The 25371-nt window shown below is 32.9% G+C and overlaps 1 protein-coding gene and 1 pseudogene across 2 annotated transcripts; one reads left to right on the forward strand and one right to left on the reverse strand.

The window, feature by feature from the left end:
- Positions 1 to 556: 556 nt before the first annotated feature.
- LOC129900310 (elongator complex protein 2) lies at positions 557 to 9750 on the reverse strand. 2 transcript variants are annotated; one of them, XM_055975261.1, is made up of 10 exons: positions 9319 to 9750; positions 9149 to 9236; positions 7459 to 7544; positions 6687 to 6840; positions 5532 to 5692; positions 4777 to 5439; positions 2781 to 3102; positions 2238 to 2452; positions 1386 to 1563; positions 557 to 1245 (listed from the first exon to the last, which is right to left on the reverse strand). In XM_055975261.1, the coding sequence occupies exons 1-10, from the start codon at positions 9439 to 9441 to the stop codon at positions 758 to 760; spliced, it is 2478 nt and encodes an 825-aa protein (XP_055831236.1). In that variant the 5' UTR covers positions 9442 to 9750; the 3' UTR covers positions 557 to 757. The 2 variants fall into 2 exon arrangements, with proteins under 2 accessions (XP_055831236.1, XP_055831235.1); XM_055975260.1 differs by having other exon boundaries at positions 2238 to 2455; positions 9319 to 9749.
- A 13958-nt stretch (positions 9751 to 23708) lies between these two features.
- Positions 23709 to 25068, forward strand: LOC129898842 (probable leucine-rich repeat receptor-like protein kinase At1g35710; annotated as a pseudogene).
- Positions 25069 to 25371: the final 303 nt, after the last annotated feature.

A 25371-nucleotide genomic window follows, 5' to 3' on the forward strand; every position in this document is an offset into this window, starting at 1 on the left:
TTAGATAACCTGATTGTATAACAGGGTTTCTTACTGATGATGCATAAAATTTAAATTCAAAGAAAACAAGTGTGCCTAAGACTTTGCTCTAGTGGTAAGAGCTCATCACGTAATGTATGAATTACACACATATGACGAGTTTGAATCCTACTGCAGACAAACACTTGTAGAGGACCGAGTCTTTATCTATCAATTCTCAAACAACATAATACATAGTTAGGCACTCGAACTTGACCTCAACTGGTCAGTAAACACTTCAACGTTGGGAGCATACATTTAGACACCTCAATTCGTCCCCACTGTACCTTGTGGACACCCGAGGATGATGTGACACATAAACTTTAAGTGTCAAAATGATTATTTTGTAAATTTTGGAGTATTCAATTGACACAATAGAGGCAAATTGAGAAGTCTAAATATACATCCTCAAAGTTGAAGTGCTTCTTTGTCAGTTGAAGCCAAGTTAAAGTGTCTCTATGTATTATGCCATTCCCAAACCGTGCGGTGGCTTGATCCTTTGTTTCAGTCAAGGGACATACAATACTACTAAATAAAATCTTCAAACACATGTCATTATTGATTTGGTGTAAACATCGAATATGAGTAACTTTGTGTAGAGAAGTAGGCAATTTTAATAACCAGCGCCATCTCCAACCATATGATAATTAGTTGGCTATTACCATTACAATAGGTTGACACAACCAATTTCAACAAGACAAGGTTAAAACAAACATCTATCTACCAAAATTTGTTTAGCTTAGGTAACAGTTACCCTGAATAATCTCACACAATGATCAGCTCCACAGGAGGCAAGCTGCACGGTCTCAGAATCTCCGCTCTTCTGAGGATTTCTCCAAGATAGTCGTTGAACAGTAGAGACGTGGCATAAAAATGGATCGAACATGACAGCAGGAGAAGCATTTTGGACCAATAAATGCCCATCTCCTGCTCTTCTATTTAGATTCCATAGTTCAATCAAGCCATTTTCCATTCCCACTGCAAGAAGCCCACAATTGCTATGGCTATCGAGACCTAACCAAGACAGGGCAGTGACACTGCTTTTGAAAGGTGGAAGTGTCAAGAGTAGCTTCACTGAGGTTTCAGTTTCCACGGCCCATATTTTGACCGTCTTGTCCCTTGAACCAGTAGCAAATTCATGACCAAATGGGTTCCAAGAACATGACCATATTATTCTTTTATGTGCTTCTTGCTTAGCTACAAGCTGGTAATTGATCTCATCAGTTCCTGTACAACACAAAGATGAGTTTGAGCACATGACGAAATAACAACTTGAACAAAAGTTTTATCATAAGCTAAATAACCTCCTAGCTTTCAAAACTTCTCTACAGATTTTCAGATAAAGGCAAAGTCGATAAGTATCAAACCTTCATGATTAATTCGAAAGACAGAGAAGTGGCGATCTCTAGAAACAGCCAAGAGATACTGGTTATCATGAGAGAACTCCATTTGGGTCACTGTTAAACTGTGAGACTGCAAACGGCCAACAGATTTCCAAGAACCAACTTTCCATAGCCATATTTCAGCAACTGGTGCTGATTGAGCCTGCAGGATTGTATAACCCCGACATAATTAGTATTCACAATTAATTAAGAAAACAACTACATACCCAATGTAATCTCACAAAGTAGGGTTTGGAGAGGGTAGAGTGTACGCAGACCTGACCCCTACCTTGGAGGCAAAGAGGTTGTTTCCGATAGACACAATTAATTAAGAAAATAAATACTATTTCCTAAAAAAAAAAACATCATTAGAAGTTGAAAGGAGTATCTAGAAGAATATTGTGATTTTCCATCATGTGTTTCTATAGTTCACAAAGGTCTCAAACAACGTAAAGAAGTTTCCTAAGGTAATAAGCATCACCAGTAACTTAAACAAAATGAGCAGATTGGCGTTTGATTTCTCATAAGAGTAAGAATGCCACAGGATCAAACCCAGCAACTCCTTAACTAGCCCCCATACCAATAAAATAGAGGCTTCTCATGCTCAAGATATTGAAGAAAATCAACACCATATATAGATTGGAGTACCCTTTTTTTTTTAAATCAAAGCATATTAAGACCAGAAACTAAAAACCAACTTTATCAGGGCACTTAACTAAAGCATAACCAAGTTGACTGCTATAACAGGAACTCAAGTAAGTTTATGGCAAGGAAAAACCATGTGTCCTCGTGTTACCTAAAAAGAAGGGAAAAGAAACAAGGGAAAGGATGCTAAACCTTGCAGGATGAAGCTACAAGCTTTCCATCATGATCACAACATAGAGCAAAAAGCTCATTCCCATGACCATAAAGTTTGTGTGATTCGGGCCATAGAGTATGCCATGCCAATTGCTCTTCAATAGGTGGTTCTGTCAAGACAACTGGAACTGCTGCAGGAACAGTTTCTAGAGTATCAAAACCTTCCGTATTGCTTCTGTCTGTTGGTGTCGATGCTGCTGCAAAAGATAGGTTTAGGTATATGAGATATTAAAAAATATAAGGGTCTTCAAAGGAACCATTCAGGATAATCTCTATTTGTATCAGAATACTGTGCATTAGATTATCACAGCTCTTTAAGCAACTTAGAAAAAGACTCAGTAGCACATCAAATTAAGCCTAATTCAGTATGTGGTTAACAGAAGGTCCTTAGAGTTAATTTTGACAGGTCAACAACTCAGTTATATATCACCCCGTGACATCAAAGTGATGATGGAAAAATAAATGAATATCTCATATGTAATTATGCAAAATTGATATCACACATTAGACTGGAAAACTTACCCTGAACATAAATAGGTTTCTGCGATAGACCTAGAGCAGACATATTTGCCCCTAATATCTGCACATCAGCTTGAATGTCGGCAGAAAAACTAGAGTTGTCTGATGTAACATGGCTCAACGTCTTCAGAAAGGATAGAGGAGATTCAAAAACTCTTGCAACTTTCTCGTCTGCCCCGCCGACAAAACGATGGTTTCCTTTTCCTTTGATTACTGTGACACAATTTATGTCATGACCATGAACTTGAGGGCGAGCAATTTCATGCCAAGATTCTTCATTCTCTAAGCTTGCATTGTTGACCCAAGGAGCAAATACTCTAGTTGTCTGCCAAAAAATGAAGATTGAGCTCAGAAGTTCGATAATGTATTCAGCAGAAGAGAAAGTAAGACATAAGGAAATAAAATTCATGGGTACTTGACCAGGTATGCAGCAGAAGAGAAAGTAAAACAGCAAGAGATAAAATGCATGGGTACTTGACCATTATGAACCCCAGTTCAAGACTAAGAGCCCGTTTGGATTAGCTTATAAGTTGCTTATAAGCTGTTTTCAGCCTCTTTTTGAGTGTTTGGCTGGCCAACTTAAAGCCATTTTGTGCTTAAAATAAGCCCTAAAAAATAATTGGGTCTGTTTGACTTAACTTATCTAAAACAGCTTATAAGTTGAAAACAGCTTACAACAACAACAACAACCCAGTGAAATCCCACAACATGGGGTCTGGGGAGGGTAGAATGTACGCAGACCTTACTCCTACCAAGGTAGGACGGCTGTTTCCTGGAAACCCTCGGCTCAGTAAAAGCATAAATGCATAAATAAGTTGGGTTTTCAGCTTATAAGCTGCTTAAAATAAGTTAAGCCAGCATTAATTTTTCCTACTTGAATTCCTTCCAAAATCTATACTTCATTGACTCGTATAATTCAAACATAACAGAAAAGGAAAAAGTAACAGTTTGGAGAAGGATAACCAAAACCAATGGACAGATTCAGAGAACTTGTTCACCATAATTGTTTGCTGATTAGCAAGCTACAGCTTAAGGACATATATTGAGTTTTCACTGTGATGAAGTCAGTTATGGTAGTGCGTAGCAGTGAGCCTACAGCACAATCAGCATAGTGGATAATTTCAATTTTAAGCGTAGTCCACCACTCAAAGTTCATCAGCTGTAGACCAAAACAATGTCTGATCTAGATATAGAAGATATTACAGGCAAAACAAAATGCATGGGGTCCCAATCAGCTTATAGTGAAATCCCATCTGACAATTCTCATGAGCATACTAACACAAAGAAGTGATACATATCCTTCATCTTAAAGTATCCACAGCACACCTTTGTTAGATTAGGTTAAGAACACCACCGCTAGAATGATCAGTAACCCCTAAATATTAATGATGGCCTACTTAGGAAGTGGAAAACATGCTTTGTGCAATAAGAAATGGACTAGTCTTTTCCTTGCTGATTTATTTGTATTTCTCCTAATTGCAGCAGCAACAAAAAAAAAATGGACTAATACCAACTCTTACGATTTTGCATTCTAACAAATGCATGTAAGATTAACTTTTCTACAAGTTTGACACTTTGTTACATGGAGGAAATTAGAACAAACATATTAGAGATGCTAAGGGAACTTGAGAAATGAATTAGTAATCTGTCCCGAGATAAAGTAGCTGCAAATATTATTTCGGTACGTGAGCCAGAATAGTTGACACTTGACACATTCAGCAACAATGAAAAAAGTTGGGTCAGTTAAGAGATCACAAGAAGTCAATTAAGGTTAACCCATGACTGCCACAACTGGGAGCCATAAGCCCCATAGGTGCATTTTATGTGTAGGACAAGTGATGAAACTTCTCAGTTATTTTAACATTATCTATGCAAGAAATTTGTATGCAAGAAAAAAACATTTGCAAGAAATTTGCAAAAAATGTTAACATTATTTTAACATTATCTATGCAAGAAATTTGCAAGAAAAAAAATGAATTTTTAAGTGCAATAAGATTACCTGATCATGACTGACAGACATCATATATTCCCCACATCTAGCCCAGGCGATGTCCGACACTGCAGCAAAATGTCCAGATGGAACTTTTTGTGGCTTCCAATCATCATACTCAATACCAACATTTTTCCAGAGGTGAAAAGATCCACCAAATCCATGAGCTAAAATAGAATCTGCATTTGGACTCCAGTGACCACCATAAAATCCCAAAGCACAGTGACTTAATTCCCCAACGGTAACTACATTCATCCAGATACCAGTTGTCTTTTCAGGTTGCCAGATCAACATTGTCTTATCCATGGATGCAGATAAAATGCTCTGAGGCTGAAAACACTCAATTCCCTCAATAGAGGAAGTCGATGGGGGCTGCCATTCCACTGAGTATACCCAATCCTCATGCCCAATGAGGAGAGATTCCATAGATATCTGGTAAGAGGATGAGCCAGCTACAAGTACAGGACCTTTAATGTAAGAAGCCAAACTTGTTTGTTGCTTCTTGTTATTAGATGAAGATTCCTGTAAGGTCATCTTCCATATGCGAATGCCTTTGTCTTGAGATGAACTTACAAGTAGAAGACTAGTTTCACCATTCATATACACAGGCAATGAGAGATCTAAACTCCTAATCCAGTCTGTATGAGCCTTTAACTCACAAGCACGAAGAAACTGGGACATAAAAACAGAAACAAGGTTTATTATTAGCAAAGGAGACAGTTATGTAAGCAAATGAACAAGAAATATAAATTGCTGTTTCATACTTTTCCATTTCTCCCACCACAATATAGATGAATTCTGTTGTCCAATCCTCCCATGGCCAGAACCAGCTGCTTGCTATTCCCTGGGAGCTCCGCTAGTGAAAGAGCAACCATAGGTTTCTGACCAACAAACAGAGAATCCGAGCATGACAATTTACAATCACCTACAAAAGACAGATCAAACATAGAGGTAATATTAGCACCAAGAACTACATAACAGTAAGATAAATCACTTGATGGGAGAATATACATACGGGTAAAAGCAATTTGTGCATGGATTTTCAGATCACAAGGACCTTGACACTTATCTCTCTCAATTCTAATTCAGATTTTTACGAAATAATGAAGCATATGAAAGTAAAAAAGGAAAGAATATTTCATATAATTTCACCCATATAGACCTAATTAAATGTTCAAAGAGGACAGAAAATGCTGATCACTGATTACTGAGTTGACTCCCATCTAAAACTAAAAGAGTAATTACTGAATTACCTTCCACTTAAAAATTAAGGGGCTGTTTGGTGTAAGGGATAAACATAAATAGTTCAGGGATAAAATTTTGGTGTCTTGTTTGGTTGACAAGTTTGGGATAACTTATCTCACCATTTATACCATAGTGATGGGATAAGTTATCCCATATACATGGTGGGATAAGTTATCCCACCTTATCCTAGGATAATTAATCCTGAGATAACTTGTTCCAACCAAACGACCACTAAAAGAGTAAAACACTTCCTGGCACCAAAATCTAATCTAGTTTAAATTCTTAAACAGTAATACATGTATGGATTGAGGTTTAGTGGTTCCATCTTTGCCCATAAAGGAAACTACAATGGATATATTGGACTGCTATAGACTATAGTATTGCAGGAAAATGCAGATAATATTTCAGACTATTGACATGACCATCACACGTATTGGCTGGCTTACTGATTTCAAAGATGAATCGGAAACAATGAAATCGCAGTAATTTCAGCTGTTAAAGTGATTGCAGAATCTGCACAAAGGCATCAAAATTCAAGAACAAAAAGGAGCAGAAACCTCCTACACAATAGAATTGACACTAAGCATGATGTAACAGCTTTTTTTATTTATAGGTTGATCATCATGTAACGACTAAAGCTAGACAGTAAAGCAATTAAGATATGTCCTTCTTACCTCCACGAGTAGATGGAAGTACTACTTCCCATACATTCACAGTGCCATCAGAGGATGCAGATGCAAAAACAGCTTCTTGCTGAGACACCATGATCGCCGTGATGCAGGTAACACCTTTTTTGTGGGCTTGTGGCACTTGTAAGACATATCTCCACTATCAGCAAAAAAATAATGAGTCAAGCAGGAGTACTGGCTGTAATTGAAGATTAATCAAGTGTTGTTTCTTTAAATTCTCAAGCAAAGACTACAACTAAATGCTTTCTTTTACCCACTCAAGGAAGACAAGAAAATTCAGGACTTAGCGAAAAGAGATGCTAATAAATTGTGTTTTTAAGACAAGAAAATACGATGGGCGTAAAGGCAAATACATTTTTTTGATGAAAAAGGTAAAGAGACAAATACATTTTTTTGATGAAAAAGGTAAAGAGGCAAATACATCTTTAAAGACGATAATAAGAAAATCAGAAAACAAATTGTAGCTGTTTTAACTGTCCATTCTATAGTCTTGGTGATAAGTTTCAAAGATACTTTATTTTCACCTTTTTGTTTCCTTTGCCTCTACTTTAGAGATAGTAAAACAACTCAAAAAGGTCAAATACTAGCTTACCATCTCAAACTGTCTTTTCATCCCCCCCCCCCCCTTCCCTCCTCCTCCCTTTCCAAGAAAATGAATTACGTCTTTTAGTTTATCATTCCTATCATTCTTTCCTATTGGAGGTTGAGGGAACCAGTGTAGGCTAACAAGAGAATGTTGGAACAAGCAAATGACTACCTTCACATCCACAAGAGAATACTCCCACAAAATTATGACACCTTCCGCATCTCCAGAAAGCAAAAAATGTTGTTCCATCTGCTTAGCTGCAATACATCAGAGCCTTACTTAATAACTGATGGAAGCTACAGCGACAGACCTTAGGAGCATTTGTTCATAGAAGCAAGGAAATAAAAACTTCTCTAGAAAAAGAAATAATTGGGTGGGTTCTCATATTCAATAATACTACAACAACAACATACCCAATGAAATCCCACAAGTGGGGTCTGGAAAGGGTAGTCTGTACGCAGAACTTATCTCTACCTTGTGAGGTGATATTCAATAATACTACGGAAATAAAAAGAGATAATTACATTTTTTTTCTCACCAACAATAAGGAAAAAAAAGATTTATAAATTGCTTCATTGTTTGTACATTTAGCAAACTATTTACATTTAGCTTGAATATCCAGTCATTACAACAACATACCCAATATAATCCTACATGAGGAGTTTGGGGATGGTAGAGTGTACGAGAGCTCACCCCTACCTCGTGTAGGCAGAGGATGTTCCGGAAAGACATGTATAATATTTACATATTTAGCGACTCATCTAAAAAGGTGATAAGTGAAGCAGGTAATTTTTGTATGTTATAGAGCAACTAAGTTAAGTGCAAAAGCTATATTCAGAAAAAAGGGCAAAAATTATGAGCAAGTATAAGATCTAAGATAATATTGGAAAATTAGGACTCCTTAGATCCTTCATGGCATGCTTTTCAGCTGAAGTATTGTACTATGAAAAGCTAATGATACTAGTCCTCCACATCAACTAACTTTTATAACTAAGACTGGACTAGTAAAATAAGTTAGAAATAACCTCATTAGTTAATGGAACCATTACTTACACCACTTTTATCAACAAAAATTATACTCCCACCATTTCAATTTGTGTGTCTTAGTTTGACTATGCACGGAATTTAAGAAAGTAATAGAGACTTTTTAAATCTTATAATCTTAAACATGACATGTTATCGTACCTAAAGATGAATTCAACGATACGATACGATAAAAGTTAAGGAACAATCAAAACAGACATTCTACTTAAACTAACAGTACAATACAATAGGTAATAACCATCAAACAGGCTGTAAGGTAAAAAAAAAGAAGGTAACATGCGATCCCACCAAATCAGTTTTATACAAAATGGGACATTTCGTCATTTTACCTAAAGGTGAATTTAATGATATATACGATAAAATTTAAGCAACAATCAAAACAAACATTATATTTATAATAACAACACAATACGATACAATAGGTAACAACCATCCAAACAGTCTGTAAGGTAAAAAAAGGTAACATGCGATCCCACCAAATTGATCTTATACAAAATGGACTTTACCAAATACGAAAAAAATTAAGGAACAATCAAAACAATCATTATATTTAAACTAACAACACAATACAATACAATACAATAGGTAACAACCATCCAAACAGGCCGTAAGGTAAAAAAAAAAAGTAACATGCGATCCCACCAAATCGATCTTATACAAAATGGGACATTTCATAATTACCTAAATATGAATTTAATACTACAATACCATAAAATTTAAGGAACAATCAAAACAAATATTATATTTCAACTAACAACATGGTACAATAGGCAACAACAATCCAAACAGGCTGTGGTTAAAAGATAAAAGGCAGTACCTTTGAATGCAAACTTGCTATTGGGAAGCCAAAGAGTACAATTCACAGAAGCTTTATGACCAGGTAGTGTAGTCAAGATTTGGGCTGTCTGATTTAACAAAATAAAAACATAAATTTCAAAAAATAATAATAATAATACAAATATTCAAGCTGGGTAAAAAGGAAAGAACCTTTGGACAGGAAATGGCAACAGCGTTTTGGGCACCAAAAGAAACTAAACCAGAAGCACCCCATGAAACGTTATTCACTACTCTGTTGCATCCTGTTCCGATGAACAATCTCTCTACTTCCATATTTTGGATTACTTCGACTGAATTCGCTGTCGACGGAAGTGCGATGGTGGAAGGAGAGGAGTTACTGTGAGATGGCTGAGCAACGGTGATGGTTTTACTCGATGCTGTCAACGGGAAGTGCGGGCGGCGGAGGTGGAGGAGTTGCGGTGAGATGACGGAGCAGCGGTGGAGGTTGACGGCGCCGGATATTTTACTCGCTGCCGTTAACGGCGGTGTGACGGCGGGAGCAGGGAAGAAGCAATTTCAGTAGAATTGACAAATCTTATTTTTCAAGGCCCAAATAGACCCAAATAGCTTTTCACCCATTTAATTAGCAGTTTGTTCTTTGTAATGTCTAATGAGTATAATTTTTTCAAGAATGCCGCGCATAATTTATTAGATATTATGATGTAAAAATATAAATATACAATTTATTATTTTGACCTGCTGATTTACGGTCTATTTTGATATTTTTATTTAATGTGTATCTATCTTTTAAAATCTTTTTGCATATATAATCATTTCAGATATGTGAATGTTTGAAATTAGGTTTGATACAATTTAAAATTATATATAACTGATCAATTTCAATCATTTTTGTTCAAAGTTCGATCATATTAAAAAAAAAAAAAAAAGTTGATAATTTAGAGGTTAAAACAAAAATATTTAGTTAGTTGAATGATTATCTAAGTAAATTGAAACATGTCTTTACTAGATAATTTTGATTTGTTGAATGACCTTCTTAATAATGAGCTCCAAATCTTTATTTATGAAGAAATTTGAATGAGTAATGAACGTCTAAGAATATCGATGGCATTAATAAGAAAATCATATTCTCCTTTTATAATCTTAGGAAAGTTGTAAAATGAGATATGAATGCATACAAAAAATTGTGAATATTTTATTATTTAAAATTACAATTAATTTTTAGTTCTTAGAGGACACCATTTTTATCCACTAAAGAAATTACATCCCTTCATTATGTTATTGTATAGCAATATTAAGAAACATGAAATTCTTTTCCTAATTTTTAATTTTCTATTTCAATTTTTGAAATGTTTAATAGTAGAGATATTTAGAACTTAGAATTAAACTACTCAAATATTCATATTACTTTTTTACAATAATATTTAAGGCAATATATTACAAACAGGATCACTAACACCTTATTAACTTGAGTTAACCCTTTACTTAAAGTATCTCTAATATTGACTTTTTCCATAACATGTAGGTATTAGTGCATCCTTAACTATTTGTTTGAAAAATAGGGTGAAAATATTAAAGAATCAGAAATAAGGTTTCATCCTAAAATTTTAGGATGAATGTTGGGAGGGGCTGATTTATACATTCAATATTGAATGTTGCATTATATTTATTTTCTTGAAGTAACTCATTAAATGATGCATGTAAACTTAATAGGAAAATGGTCAGATACACCCCTTATATAATGACGGAAAATTTAAAAATAACACAACATATAGTTTTAGTTTATGAAGAAAAAAAACTATAAAAATGAAACTCTATTTCTTTCTGAGGAAATTTATTTCTTGTATGATAGTTTTATTTACTTGGAGAAAAAACGGGAGTAAATGTGTAACACCTGAATAATATTAATAAAAAGACAAAAATAAAATAACTCAAATTTGACTTAAGAATAATAACATTTTCTTTAATAAAATATGAACAAACAAAGTGTGAATAAAAAAGAGTAAAAAGGGAAGCCAAATTCACAATATTTAGAGAGAACACTTTACGAATCATGAAATGAATTATCATCAATAATAGGAACCTAGAGTTAAGATATTTATTTGCTAAATTATTAAAATTGATTTGGCTTTTCTTTTTTAAAAAGTTTGGCTTGAAAAAAGTTCCACATCATCAGACATCAACATTTATCGAATACATTATTTAAATTGGTTGGGTGACTTTATACGTGAAGTGACAATAATAGAGTGGCTTTTCTGTTACAAAACAAAGAACGGAAAAGTGACTTTCTGAATAGTCGAGTGAAAATATGAGAAGCCAATTCTTGACAACTACTATATGAAATCTCACTAGTCATATTAGAGATAATGTAGTCTAAAAATTTAAGATGGAGAATTGTTGGATCTAGTTCATTGTTTTAAAAATACGAATTGAGAACCAAACATGTATGTATCATACACTAAGAGTAATCATATGATCAATGTATGATAACAAAATCGTTTTGGCCACTTTGACTAGGTCCTTGGCTGACTGAGAATTGTTGATTTTTCATTTTTTAAAAGAGCTTGAAAATAATTCCACACCATCATTATCTATTGAAAATAACTTGAATTGATTAAGTGACTTTATACGGAAAATGACAATAATTAAATAATTTTTCTATTACAAAACAAAGAAAAGTGACTTTCTTAATAGTTGAGTGATCATGTGAAAAATCAACTATTGACGACATTGCTACATGAATTAGAGATAATGTGGCCTAGAATTTTATTGGGAAACTTACATAAATATACTATATTAAGAAAATATTTACCATTTATAGCAATAATATTTTTTTCACTGGACACTTATAATACATTTATAATATAATTGTAATACATATTACCCAGAATAATTTATAAAACACATATATACAAGTTTTATTCACGAATGATATATTTACCACACACTTTAATACACTTATAATTCATTGTGTCAATTTCTTACTAAACAAGCATAATATATTTTAAAACACTTATAATACATTTATACTATATGCATAATTCACTTTTAATACATGATAGATTTATCTTAATATTGCTATGTATTGCTATAGATGGTAATAAATAAAAAGTATCGCTAAAATCAGTAATTATTTATTAAAAAGTGCTCACCCAAGTAATTTTTCCAATTTTATTGGTCTAAGACTGAAAATTTTATGGATATGATCCACTATTTTAGACTTTAATTAGAGATAAAAATTGAGAACCAGACATGGCTGTATCATACATTAAAAGTGGTCATGACCGATAACAAAACTATTTTGGCCACTCTGGCTAAGTCCTTGGCTAAATTAAATCTTTAACTCAAAACAACTCAAAATTTGACTTGAGAATGACCACATTTTCTCTGATAGGAGCCAAGTTTGTAAATTTGAAGAAAACAAGTTTCCTGTTGATCTTCAATTTTTTTTTTCTTTTTGGGACAAGAAAAATGTGTTTAATTATTCTTTGCAAAAATAATCACATGAAGCTTACTCCCTCTATCTCAATTTATGATGCATAGTCTGAATTTATAAGAACCAAATAGTTTAATTTACACCATAAATTCAAGCATGAAATCTTCAAAAAAATTAAAGTAAAATCTATGTATTTAAAAATTTCGCAAAAAGTACTATAAGTCACAATAATTAATCCGCAAATCATCTTCAAAGTGGTCGCGTGTGAAGTGAAAGAATTGGAGTTTTTAATACCCACAAACCATCTTCCGAGGTTGAGATATCTTAATCTATCTCTAAATAGTTTGGATCGTGGGTCCAACTCTGATAAATAGTTTGAGTTGGGTTCAATTTGGTAAATACTTTGCTTAATTGGTCCAATTTGTATAGTTTGGGTTGAGTCCACGACATGAATTATTATTAATAATAGGAACCTAGAGTTAAGGTATTTATGTGCTAAATTATTAAAAAGGATTTGGCTTGAAAATATTTCCACATCATCAGACATAAATATTTATCAAATGTATCACTTAAATTGGTTGAATGACTTTATACGTGAAATGACAATAATTGGTTGACTTTTCTATTAAAAAACAAAGAACATAAACATGATTTTATGAATAGTCATGTGAAAAATTTGAGAAGTCAATTCTTGACATCTGCTAATGAATTTTCACTAGTCATATTAGGGATAATATAGTCTAGAAATTTATTGGTGTAAGAAGAAAAATTGCTAGATATAGTCCACTACTTTAAAGATGAGAATTGAGAACCAAACATGTATGTATCATACACTAAGAGTGGTTGTGATCAATGTGTGATAACAAAACTATTTTGGTCACTTTGACTAAGTCTTTGGTTGACTGAGAATTGTTCGCTTTTAAATTTTTAAAAGAGCTTGAAAATAATTCCACACCATCATTATCTATTGAAAATATAACTTGAATTGATTAAGTGACTTTACACGAGAAATGACAATAATTAAATAATTTTTCTTTCACAAAACAAAGAAAAATGACTTTCTAAATAGACGACTAACCATGTGAAAAGTAAACTCTTGACATCTGCTATATGAATTAGAGATAATGTAGAATTTATTGGTCTAAGACTGAAAATTATTGGATGGTCCACTACTTTAGACTTTAGAGATAAAATTTGAGAACCAGACATGTCTGTATCATACATTAAAAGTGGTCATGACCAGTGTGTGATAACAAAACTATTTTGGCCACTTTGACTGAGTCCTTGACTAAAATAAATTTGTAATTCAAAACAACTCAAAATTTGACTTGAGAATGACCATATTTTCTTTGATAGCAGCCAAATTTTCAAATTTGAAGAAAACAGTTTAACTGCTGATGTCACAACCCCGATCCATCGTGATTGGCACCACACTAACCCTCTGGTGGGATAACAACTATTTCAATCCATCTAACAACAACCACAAGAGATAAAATGAATTAAAGTTGTGGAAGCAGGTTTAAATACTTAGAATAAGACTGAGTTCCCATAAACTCACTTAAGCTAGTCAACAACCCCCAAAATGCGGGAATTAACACCTATGACTTGAAGATCGATGTACCAAAACTCTAATCAAAACAACAAGTCTAGGAAAGGGGGTACAACCCCAAAAGTCATAAAAATAATTAAACAAACGAAGTGTGAGTCTTAAAAGAAGGACTAGAACAAAGAGATCTCATGGCAGCCTGAAAGAATTGGCTCACCGTTGAAGTCTGGTAGCTAGTGGTCCTCTATTCCATCTCTCTCAGCAGCCTTCTGAATATACCCTATAGTCAACAAAGACAGATCAAGTGTAGTATCAGTACATAAAGACAATAGTGTACTGGTAGGATTATGCAGCTAGCCAGTTGTCACGACCCGAATCCGGATATGATGACACTCATCTCAACCCACCGAGACAAGTCAGCCCCAAACCCAAAAAATAAAATATAGAAGAAACAGTATAAATAGATAGATATATACGAAAATGCGGAAGTCTCAATCATTTATAAAACCCAAAGGACTGGTTGTCACATGTACAATCCTCTATTACAGTAGAAACGAAATAAATATAAGTCTCAAAATATGTCTATCTCTTAAATTGAACAAAAGTAAAAAAGAAACGAGAGAGATCGCCGGAGTCAACAACTACCTCTAAAGTAACTCTAAAAGTCGCGGATGAAGAAAGGTGAAGTCTGGATTACTGTCAGGGCTCAGAACTACACAGGTGTAGATAGCAAGGGGCGAGTACCAAACAACATGGTACTCAACAAGTAATACAATAAACGCATGTAAAGCTAAATAGAACAAGTACTCCTGACACACCATTCGAACCTCCTTAACTACAACCTGCAGGCAGAACAACCCAATCTAACAGTCTATATACAGATATAACTAATGTAGCACTTAAGGCAAATATGTCTCCTCAACTCCAAATGGATAGTATCAACATCACATGTATTACAGTCTCAATACCACACAAGGCAAGGGCAAATACTCAGATAGTCAAATCAATGCAATACAATGCAATTTGATGAATTTCTAATGTGATGCTAAAATAACAACCACGACACGTGGCACGTCCTAGGTATGTAAAAATATAACAACCACGACACGTGGAACATTTCTCGATGCAATAATATAACAACTACGACACGTGGCACATCCCTCGATGTAATAATAGTAACAACCACGGCGTGTGGCATGTCCCTCGAATCCTCTTTGTTTTCCTCTTTCATAATTACTTAGCCGGAACCATTGCATATAGGCGAATTCATCAATTGGGACCTCAATAATATACATCAACCCAAATGCAAATGGGAATATTCATACAATCGATGGGAATAATGAAGTCCAATGCCATATGCAATTCATATCACAATTATTACAATGAAAACTTCACAACGAGTCAACCAAGTCAAATAGTTCAAATAACTCGATTCATTAGGTTAATTTTTTCATTTATATATCTCTGAATGCTCAATTTCAAGTGTTTTAATGATTTGTGATCATCCCAATATCCAATTCAATCAAATCACATAGCACGTTCAAGAATACACATTCTAAAAAGCTTACTACGGTTTAGAGTTTCGCTTGCCTCGATATCGCACCCAACTAGTACGGAACTTGAATCTTTCCCTTCCGTCAACGCTCTGAATTGTAATAATCTAATCAAATATGAATTCCTAATCAAATTACGGAGCTAACGACATCAAAATCATAGTTTTTGAAATTAGGGCCAAAACCAATCCAAAAACCCGATTCCAAAAATGAAGACCAAATCTAGAATTTTTTATATGAAAATGCACCTTGAAGTATTAGGAATCTACTGGCGAAAATCATTTCAAATGTGGAGTTGCCATCAATTTAAGAAAACACAAGAGTTCTTGAAAAATCCTAAAATTTGGGGTTCAAATTAGAAAATTACAACACAAAATCGTGATATAAACAATGGTTAATCAAAAGTTAGGATCATAGAAGCTTACTCACTAGAAAATCTTAAAAATCTCGTTCAAAATCGCCTTCCCGGGCTCTAAAATCCCCCAAAATGGTGAAATAAGCCTAATTCCCGAACTTAGAAGAAAGTTACTATTTAGGGGGAAATTACCATTCGTGATTGCGGCTCATTAAGCCCATGAACGCGATGAAGGGTCATTGGATTCCTCGTGAACGCGGACAGAACTCCGCGAACGCGAAGGTCCCAAACCTTTACCCTTTGCGAATGTGACGACCCCTCCACGAACGCAAAAGAAGCAACAGACCTTTTGCAAACGCGGTCAGAAAGGTCCGCGAACTCGAAGCACAAAAGTGCACCAAATATCAACAAATTTCAAATAAGTCTCAAAGTCACATAATTGATCCTTGAGATTCGTTTGGAATCCCATGCACACAAACCTTATATGTATACATGCTAAATTCGACGTTCCGGACTCAATGGAATCATTAAAATTCGAATTTGAGGTCTCCTTCCCCTGGAACTTGATAAGTCGCAATAAAACTAACTTTGAACCTCAAAACCCCAAAACGAGCTTGGGACCTTCAAAAATTCAATCAAGACCACAACTAGACCTAAAATCATCCCTGTTATGTCGAAAAATAGAAAAAGTGTAAAATTATTTTCATCTTTATAAGAAAAAATCAATTTTAGTAAAAGAGGAGTCGCCACTTAATTTTTTAAAGAAATTAAGAAAACTTAATTTAAAAGACTCTAATAGATTTAAGTCTTAAAAATTTAGAAAAAAATGGTACGAGGTTCATATTACTATTTTAAGAAGGTTTTAGCACTTAAAATAGCCGCTAACATGCGGTTATCCAACGATTTGAAAATTATTTGACTAACTTTGGGAAATATTAATTTAAAAGGAAATAAAGACTTTAAAATTATTTTTTAGAAAAAATGATTAAACCTAAACATTGAAAATAATATAGATTTATATAAAAAAGTAAAAGTTTATCAAATAACTAAGTAAAGGTAGAAAATCATTTAAAGAGTAAAATTAACATGAATTGGTTTATCTTTAGGGAAATCTAATTAGGTTAAAATAAATTAAAATTAATATTTAAGAAAGCATAACTGACATAAGTAACTAAATTATTACAATCCGAATCAATATAAATATAATAAATAATACATGAACAACAATAATAAGAACAACAATAAATAAAAAGAACAACAACAATAATAATAAGAACAACAATAATAATAACAACAACAACAATAATAAGGACAACAACAATAAGAAGAATAACAATAATACTAGCAAGAACAACAACAATAATAAGAGCAACAATAATGAGAACAACGATAATAATAACAACAACAACAACAATAATAATAAGAACAATAATAATAATAATAATAATAATAATAATAATAATAATAATAATAATAATAATAATAATAATAATAACAACAACAACAACAACAACAAGAATAATAATAATAACAACAACAACAACAAGAACAACAACAACGACGACGACGACGAAAATCCTTGAGGGATTTGAGGTTTTTGGTGCTTATATAAAGGCTCATATTCTCATTAATAATAATAAGAAGTGATAGGTTTTTTAGCCACTTCAAAGTTAGAAATTTTCTTACCTTGGCTAGGATTTTGGACTCTTGTCTCTAGCCTAAAAGTTGTGAAAATTTCTAGCTTTCAATCTATATTTTTCTTCAATAAAAATAGGAGATTGAAGTTGAAATTTAGGCTAAGAATATTGTTTTTATAACATCGAACCCACGAAGGTTCGAGTCTAAATTTTTCAATTTTTCTTTTTTATGGATTGGAGTTCCATCAAGCTCTTGGGTGGTGGTAAAGTTGTCTTCCGCTCGTCGTCTTCAGTTTCGCTGCTCGAAAAGAGGTAAAATCTTTTCTTAGCTTTATTTTATTTAATTATTTCATGTTTTATATTTAGTTGATTTGTAGTGTTATTTTTTTAGTTAGCATGTATTAAGAATAATTAGATTAATGATAGAAATTTCTTATAGTTAACATGTGTTAGGATTATTTCATGAAAGCTCTTAGTTTTGTTCATTATTTTTTCAAGTAGTTTTCTTTGACAATATAGTTTTTCATGTTTTCAATTTCTTCTTTTAATATGATTTAAATAACAAAAATATGCTTAAAATTGTTATTTAATTAGAACTTTCATGGATTAATTGATTTAATTTTTTCTTTAAAAGTTGAGCTAGTATAGCGTATATATTAAATCAGTGTTCTTTAGTTACTTAAATATATTTCTTTTTTCCTTTCCTTTGTTTACATATAATATATGTTGTGATTCACCTCTAGGATGCCCATCAATTTGATATCTTAACATATCCTGATATATTTCTTGATTTAGTTTAAAATGATTAGATGCTATGCAATTTTATTTTGGTGCATGTGATACCAATTCGAGTCCATCTTTGGACTCCATCCTTGCATATTGTTGAGTTTTGAGTCTTCCACCATCTTACTCAAATTACTGAAAGTTGATACATGAAAAAGAAGCTAATATTCATGGTTTGAATATTGATATTGGGTTGTATACACAGAATACAAGTGGAAAATAGTATCGTATACACTGATATACAGTATCTATACAGTCTGATATGCAAGAAAATAATGTTGTACACACTGATATACAGTGTATATATAGTCTAATATACAGTGATATACAGCAGATACAGGAAACAAACATGTGGTATACAGTGTGTATACAGTTCGATATACAGAAATAATGTTGTATACACTATATACAGTATATATATAGTGTATATACAACTGCGATATACAGTGAAATTGTGTTTAAGGCCCAAAACGCAGATGACCCAACAACTTAGTCTAGGCGTACATAAACTAAGTGTCGGGCCATATTTTCATGTGTTATTTATTATTTATTTATATTGATTCGGGTTAAAATAGTTTATTTACTTATGTTATTTATGCTTGCTTAGATATTAATTTTAATTTGTTTTAACTTAATTAGATTACCCCAAGGATAAACCAATTCATGTTAATTTACTCTTTAAATAATTTTCTACCTTTACTTAGTCATTTGATAAACTTTTACTTCTTTTTTTTATATACATGTAAATTATTTTCAATGTTTAAGTTTGATCATTTTTTCTAAAAAATAATTCTAAAGTCTTTGTTTCCTTTTAAATTAATATTTTTTCAAAAGTTAGTCAAATAATTTTTTAAATCATAGGATAACCACGAGTTAGAGGCTACTTTGAATGCTTAACACCTTCTCAAAGTGGAAATAAGAACCTCGTACCTTTAAAAAATTAAGTGTCGACTTTTCTTTTCTAAAATTGATTTTTTTTTCTCTAAAGTTGAAATTAATTTTAAACCGTCTTTTTTCGACATAACAACTATAAGTCACAATAATCGATCCGCAAACCATCTTTGAAGTGACCACGTGTGAAGGGAAAGAATTGGAGTTTTTAATATCGACAAACCATCATCGGAGGTGAGATATCTTAATCTATCTCTAATAAAAAAACTACTAATTTGCGATCTAGTTTTCTTCAATGGTCATTATATATTCCAACAAATTCCACAACATACTTTATCATATCAAAAAATAATCTTAGTGAAGAAATTCTTTTATTTGCAAAATTGGACTGAGAGTCATTAAAATTTAATTTTATCAAAAGATTCGAGCATGAGAATTTTTAATGGGTCAGACAAGTGGAGCGGGTCAATATACTGATTAAAATTGATAGTTATTCGTATTTAAAAAGTTTGGTTAGGAAAAAGTTCCACACCATCGTTATCTACCAGAAATATAACCTGAATTGGTTTAATCACTTTATAGGTGAAATGACAATAAACAAGTGGTTTTTTGTTACAAAACAGATAAAAATGACTTTCTGAATAGTTGAGTGACCATATGAAATCAATTCTTGACATCTGCTATATGAATTAGAGATAAAGAACTCTAAATTTATTGATCAAAGACTGAGAATATTGGATATGGTCTACTATTTAAGAAATAAGAATTGAGAACCAAACATGTCTGTATCAATATATAATAACAAAACTATTTTGGCCACTTGGTTAAGTAGTTGGCTTACTGAGAATCGTTGACTTTTCATTTTTTTTTAAAGTTTGGCTTGAATAAAGTTCCACTCCATCATTATCTATCAAAAATATAACTTGAATTGATTAAGTGACTTTATACGTGAAATGATAATAAGTAACTTTTCTGTTACAAAATAAAGAAAAGTAACTCTCTGAATAATTGAGTGGTCATATGAGAAATAAATTCTTGACATCTGCTGCATGAATTAGAGATAATGTAACCTAGAAATTTATTGGTCAAAGACTAAGAATTATTAGATATGTTCCACTACTTTAGAGATAAGAATTGAGAACCAGACATGTCTGTATCATACACGAAGATTGGTCATGATCAATGTGTATGATAACAAAACTACTTTGGCCACTTTGACTAAGTCTTTGGCTTAATTAGATGTGTAACACCAAACAATCCAAAAGTTGACTTCAAAATGACAATACTTTCTCTAATAGCAGCCAAAAATTTGGAAAAAATACGTAAATGTGTTGAACTATTCTATGCAAAAACAAGCATCTAAAACTTACTCCCTCTATCTTAATTTATGTGTCACAATCTGAATTTCAAGGGTAAAACAATTAATTGTCACCTTAAATTTAGGCATGAAGTCTTTTTATTTTTTAAAAATAAAATCTATATATTTGAAAACTATGTAAAAAGTAATATAAATCACAATAATTGATTCATAAACTATCTTCAGATAGCTCAATTAGTTGAGCTATCTTAATTTATCTCTAGAAACTATTGATTTGTCATCTAATTTTCTTCAAGGTCACTACCTATTCCAACAAATTCCACAAGATATTTCTTCATATCCATAAATAATCTTAGTGAAGAAATTTCCTTTATCTATTTGCAATTTGATGTCACTGCAAATTCTAGATTTGGCTAGAAACAATTATGTTTCAATAAAACAAATTGAGATGACCATAGTTCCGGTAAGGAAAAGAAATAACTTATTATTCAAATGTGAAATTTACGAAAAAATGATAGTTCAAGCAGATGTATTTTTGACCAGTATCTCAAAATTTTCTTTGCTCTTAATTATTCTCTATTTACTATGGATTCAAAGATTTTTGATTTAATCTTTATGTTCATACCAATGCCATTCTTGTGATACATTTTCTTAAAGACAAAAATGGAACAACCCAAATTTAACTTAAAAATGACAACATTTTCTCAAAAACAAAAACAGAAAAACCCAAATTTGTAATATTTGGAGAGAAGACGTTACGAATCAGACAAGTGAAGCGGGTCAATATACTGGTTTTTTATAATTGATAGTTTTTCCACATCATCAATATCTACCGAAAATATAACTTGAATTGATTGAGTAACTGTATACGTGAAATGACAATAAGTAAGTGACTTTTCTATTACAAAAAGAAGTAAAAGTGACTTTCTGAATAGTTGAGTGATCATGTGAGAAATCAACTCTTGACATCTGCTACATGAGCAAGACATTATGTAGCCTAGAAATTATTGATTTGCGATCCAATTTTCTTCAAGGGTCACTATCTATTCCAACAAATTCCACAGGATATTTCTTCATATCCATAAATAATCTTAGTGAAGAAATTTCTTTTACCTATTTGTAATTTGATGTCAGTGCAAATTTTAGATTTGGCTAGAAACAATTTTGTTTCAATAAAACAAATTGAGATGAACATAATTCCGGTAGGGAAGAGAAATAACTTATTATTCGAATGTGAAACTCACGAAAAAGTGATAGTTCATTCAGATGTATTTTTGACCAGTATCTCATAATTTTCTTTGGATCTTGCTCAGCTTATGATATAGGATTTGATTTATAGTTTCTTTTTAGTTTTATAAGCAAGATTTTTCTTCACTTGGGAAAATGTAACATTATGAATTTTGATGATATAGTTGCAAGTATCTTGGGTCTATCATGCAAGGCAGCGGGGAGATTGACGATGATGTCACACATCGTATTGGGGTAGGGTGGATGAAATGGAGGCTCGCTTCCGGAGTGCTATGTGACAAGAATGTGCCACCAAAACTTAAGGGCAAGTTCTACAAAGTGGTGGTTAGACCGGCTATGCTGTATGGGGCGGAGTGTTGGCCAGTTAAGACTTCTCACATTCAAAAGATGAAAGTTGCTGAGATGAGAATGCTGAGATGGATGTGTGGGCACACCAGGAGCGATAGGATTAGAAATGAGGCTATTCGGGACAAGGTAGGAGTGGCCTCGGTGGAAGACAAGATGCGGGAAATACGACTGAGATGGTATAGACATGTGAAGAGGAGAGACACAGATGCCCCAGTGCGGAGGTGTGAGAGGCTGGCCATGGATGGTTACAGAAGAGGTAGGGGTAGGCCGAAAAAGTATTGGGGAGAGGTGATTAGACAGGACATGGCGCAGTTACAGCTTACGGAGGACATGACCTTAGATAGGAGGATGTGGAGGACCCACATTAGGGTAGAAGGCTAGTTCATAGTCTCGTTATTCTTCTCTATTCATAGGTGTAGTAGTGCATTACGATCTCTTGCGCTTTGACTTCTGATTTCTGTTATTTCTGTTATTATTTCTGTTATTATTTATTACTTTCTATGCTTTGATTACTCAATTTTACCTGTGACGCTTTCATTATTTATTTAATCGTTATTTGTTATTAGTATTTATTTATTTGTATTTATTTGTTATCTATTCGTTATTTGTTTGTTGTTTTTCTCATAAAGCTTTTAATTTTCTATTCTTATCTAACATTTTTATGCATTTATGCTTTTACTGAGCTGAGGGTCTCTAGGAAACAGCCGTCCTACCTTGGTAGGAGTAAGGTCTGCGTACATTCTACCCTCCCCAGACCCCATGTTGTGGGATTTCACTGGGTTGTTGTTGTTGTTGTATCAAGTTTAAGTAAGATTTTAACGTATTCAATAAATGTTGTGTGTATTGAATGAAGTGTAAGCATTTCTACTTACAACATATATAACTTACAAATTCAAAGAAACTAAGAGGAACTTAATTATGAATAAATCTTTGCACAACTATCGCATTCTTGTTTGTCTAAAGAGTATACAATGGGAAAAGAAAAAAAGTTGGAATCTTGACTTGGAAGTCAAGATCTATACACCAACCAACACGGTTATCCTATAACCAATCAATTTCATTTTGGAATCTTGATTTGAAATGTCTTTTCTCAAAGTCTGTACAACAATATTACTTTTATTATGATTAATCAAACTTTTTGATTTTTCAACTTGAAAGGTGTTTGCCCCGGTCTATACACCAACTAAGAAAAATCTAAATTCATGATGAAATAACAATTTCTTACTTGACTACCGTTAGATTACATAGTCTTCACATATGGTGTTACATACTAAGATGGTAATTTTTGATCCACTAGTCTGTGGAAACATGCATCGTACGTTTGTCCCCTAATCATATTTTTGTACAATTAAAAATTATTAATTTTACCATTTAAATTTTGTTAATTAAAAAAACTATGGCAATGGGATGGTATATTTTCACTATGGCAAGAAGTATGTAAAGCTAAGCAAGATAATATAATCTCTAAATTCTGGTGTCACTGGTACACTCTATGCTTTTCCGTTTTCATCTCTCCCTTCTCTTGAGAATCTTGATCTTAGCATTAACCATTTCTCTGGCACCATTCCAGGAGAAATAGGTTACTTGTGGTCTCTTACTGAACTATATTTGAGTTTTAACTCTCTTAATGGTTCTATTCCTTCTTCATTGGGGAATCTGAGCAACTTGTCTAATTTGCATCTTGGTGGTAATCAGCTTTCTGGTTCTATTCCTTCTTCATTGGGGAATTTGAACAATTTGTCTACTTTGGATCTTTATACCAATCAGCTTTCTGGTTCTATTCCTTCTTCATTGGGGAATTTGAACAACTTGTCTATTTTGTATCTTTCTGATAATCATCTTTCTGGCTCTATTCCTGAAGAATTTGGTTACTTGAGGTCTCTTTATGTACTATCTTTGGGTAATAACTCTCTTAATGGTTCTATTCCTGCTTCATGGGGGAATTTGAACTTCTTTTCTATTTTGGATCTTTCTTATAATCATCTTTCTGGCTCTATTCCTGAAGAATTAGGTTACTTGAGGTCTCTTACTACACTAAATTTGGGTAATAACTCCTTAATGGTTCTATTCCTGCTTCATTGGGGAATTTGAGAAATTTAGAACTTCTGTTTCTCAATGATAACAATCTCACTGAGGAATTTCCTTCATTTGTGTGCAATTTAACATCACTGCAAGTGTTGTCTATGATGGGAAACAACTTGAAGGGAAAAGTCCCCCAATGTTTGGGTAATATCAGTGGCCTCCAGATTTTGACAATGTCACATAATCATCTCAGAGGAGAGATCCCTTCATCTATTTCCAAGTTAACATCACTACTAATTCTGGATTTGGGCAGAAACAATCTGGAGGGAGCAATTCCACAATGTGTTGGCAATATTAGTAGCCTCCAGGTTCTGGATATGCAGAACAACAAACTTTCTGGGACTCTTCCAACAAATTTTAGCGTTGGAAGTTCACTTATAAGTCTCAACTTGCATGGAAATGAACTAGAGGGGAAAATCCCTCGACCTTTAGCCAGTTGCAAGGAGTTGCAAGTTCTTGATCTAGGAAATAATCATCTCAATGACACAGGCTAAAAATTTGTAATTGTTTGACTCACTATCTTATTTTTTCAGATGCCAAGAATAAGTAGACGGCGACATAATGGATTTGGTTCTTCCCGCAGCTTATGATATAGGATTTGATTTATAGTTTCTTTTTAGTTTTACAAGTAAGCTTTTTATTCACTTGGGAAAATGTAACATTATGAATTTTGATGATATATCAAGTTTAAGTAATATTTTAACGTATTCAATAAATGTTGTGTGTATTGAATGAAGTGTATGCATTTCTCTGATCCTTAGCTACTTACTGCATATATAACTTACAAATTCAAAGAATCTAAGAGGAACTTAATTATGAATAAACCTTTGCACAAGCTGAAAAATGTGTTATCTATTTTAACAAAACCATATTTTCATCATATAAAAGTAACTGAAACAAGCAGTTTCTTTCTTTCTATATGTCTTGTTGAAACTGATCATTGTTTTTCAGCAACTGTTGCATTCTTGTTTGCCTAAAGAGTATACAATGGGAAAAGAAAAAAAAATGAATTCTTGACTTGGAAGTCAAGGTCTATACACCAACCAAA

This window comes from Solanum dulcamara, chromosome 8 (genome assembly GCF_947179165.1).
Source record: "Solanum dulcamara chromosome 8, daSolDulc1.2, whole genome shotgun sequence".
Taxonomy (NCBI): domain Eukaryota; kingdom Viridiplantae; phylum Streptophyta; class Magnoliopsida; order Solanales; family Solanaceae; genus Solanum; species Solanum dulcamara.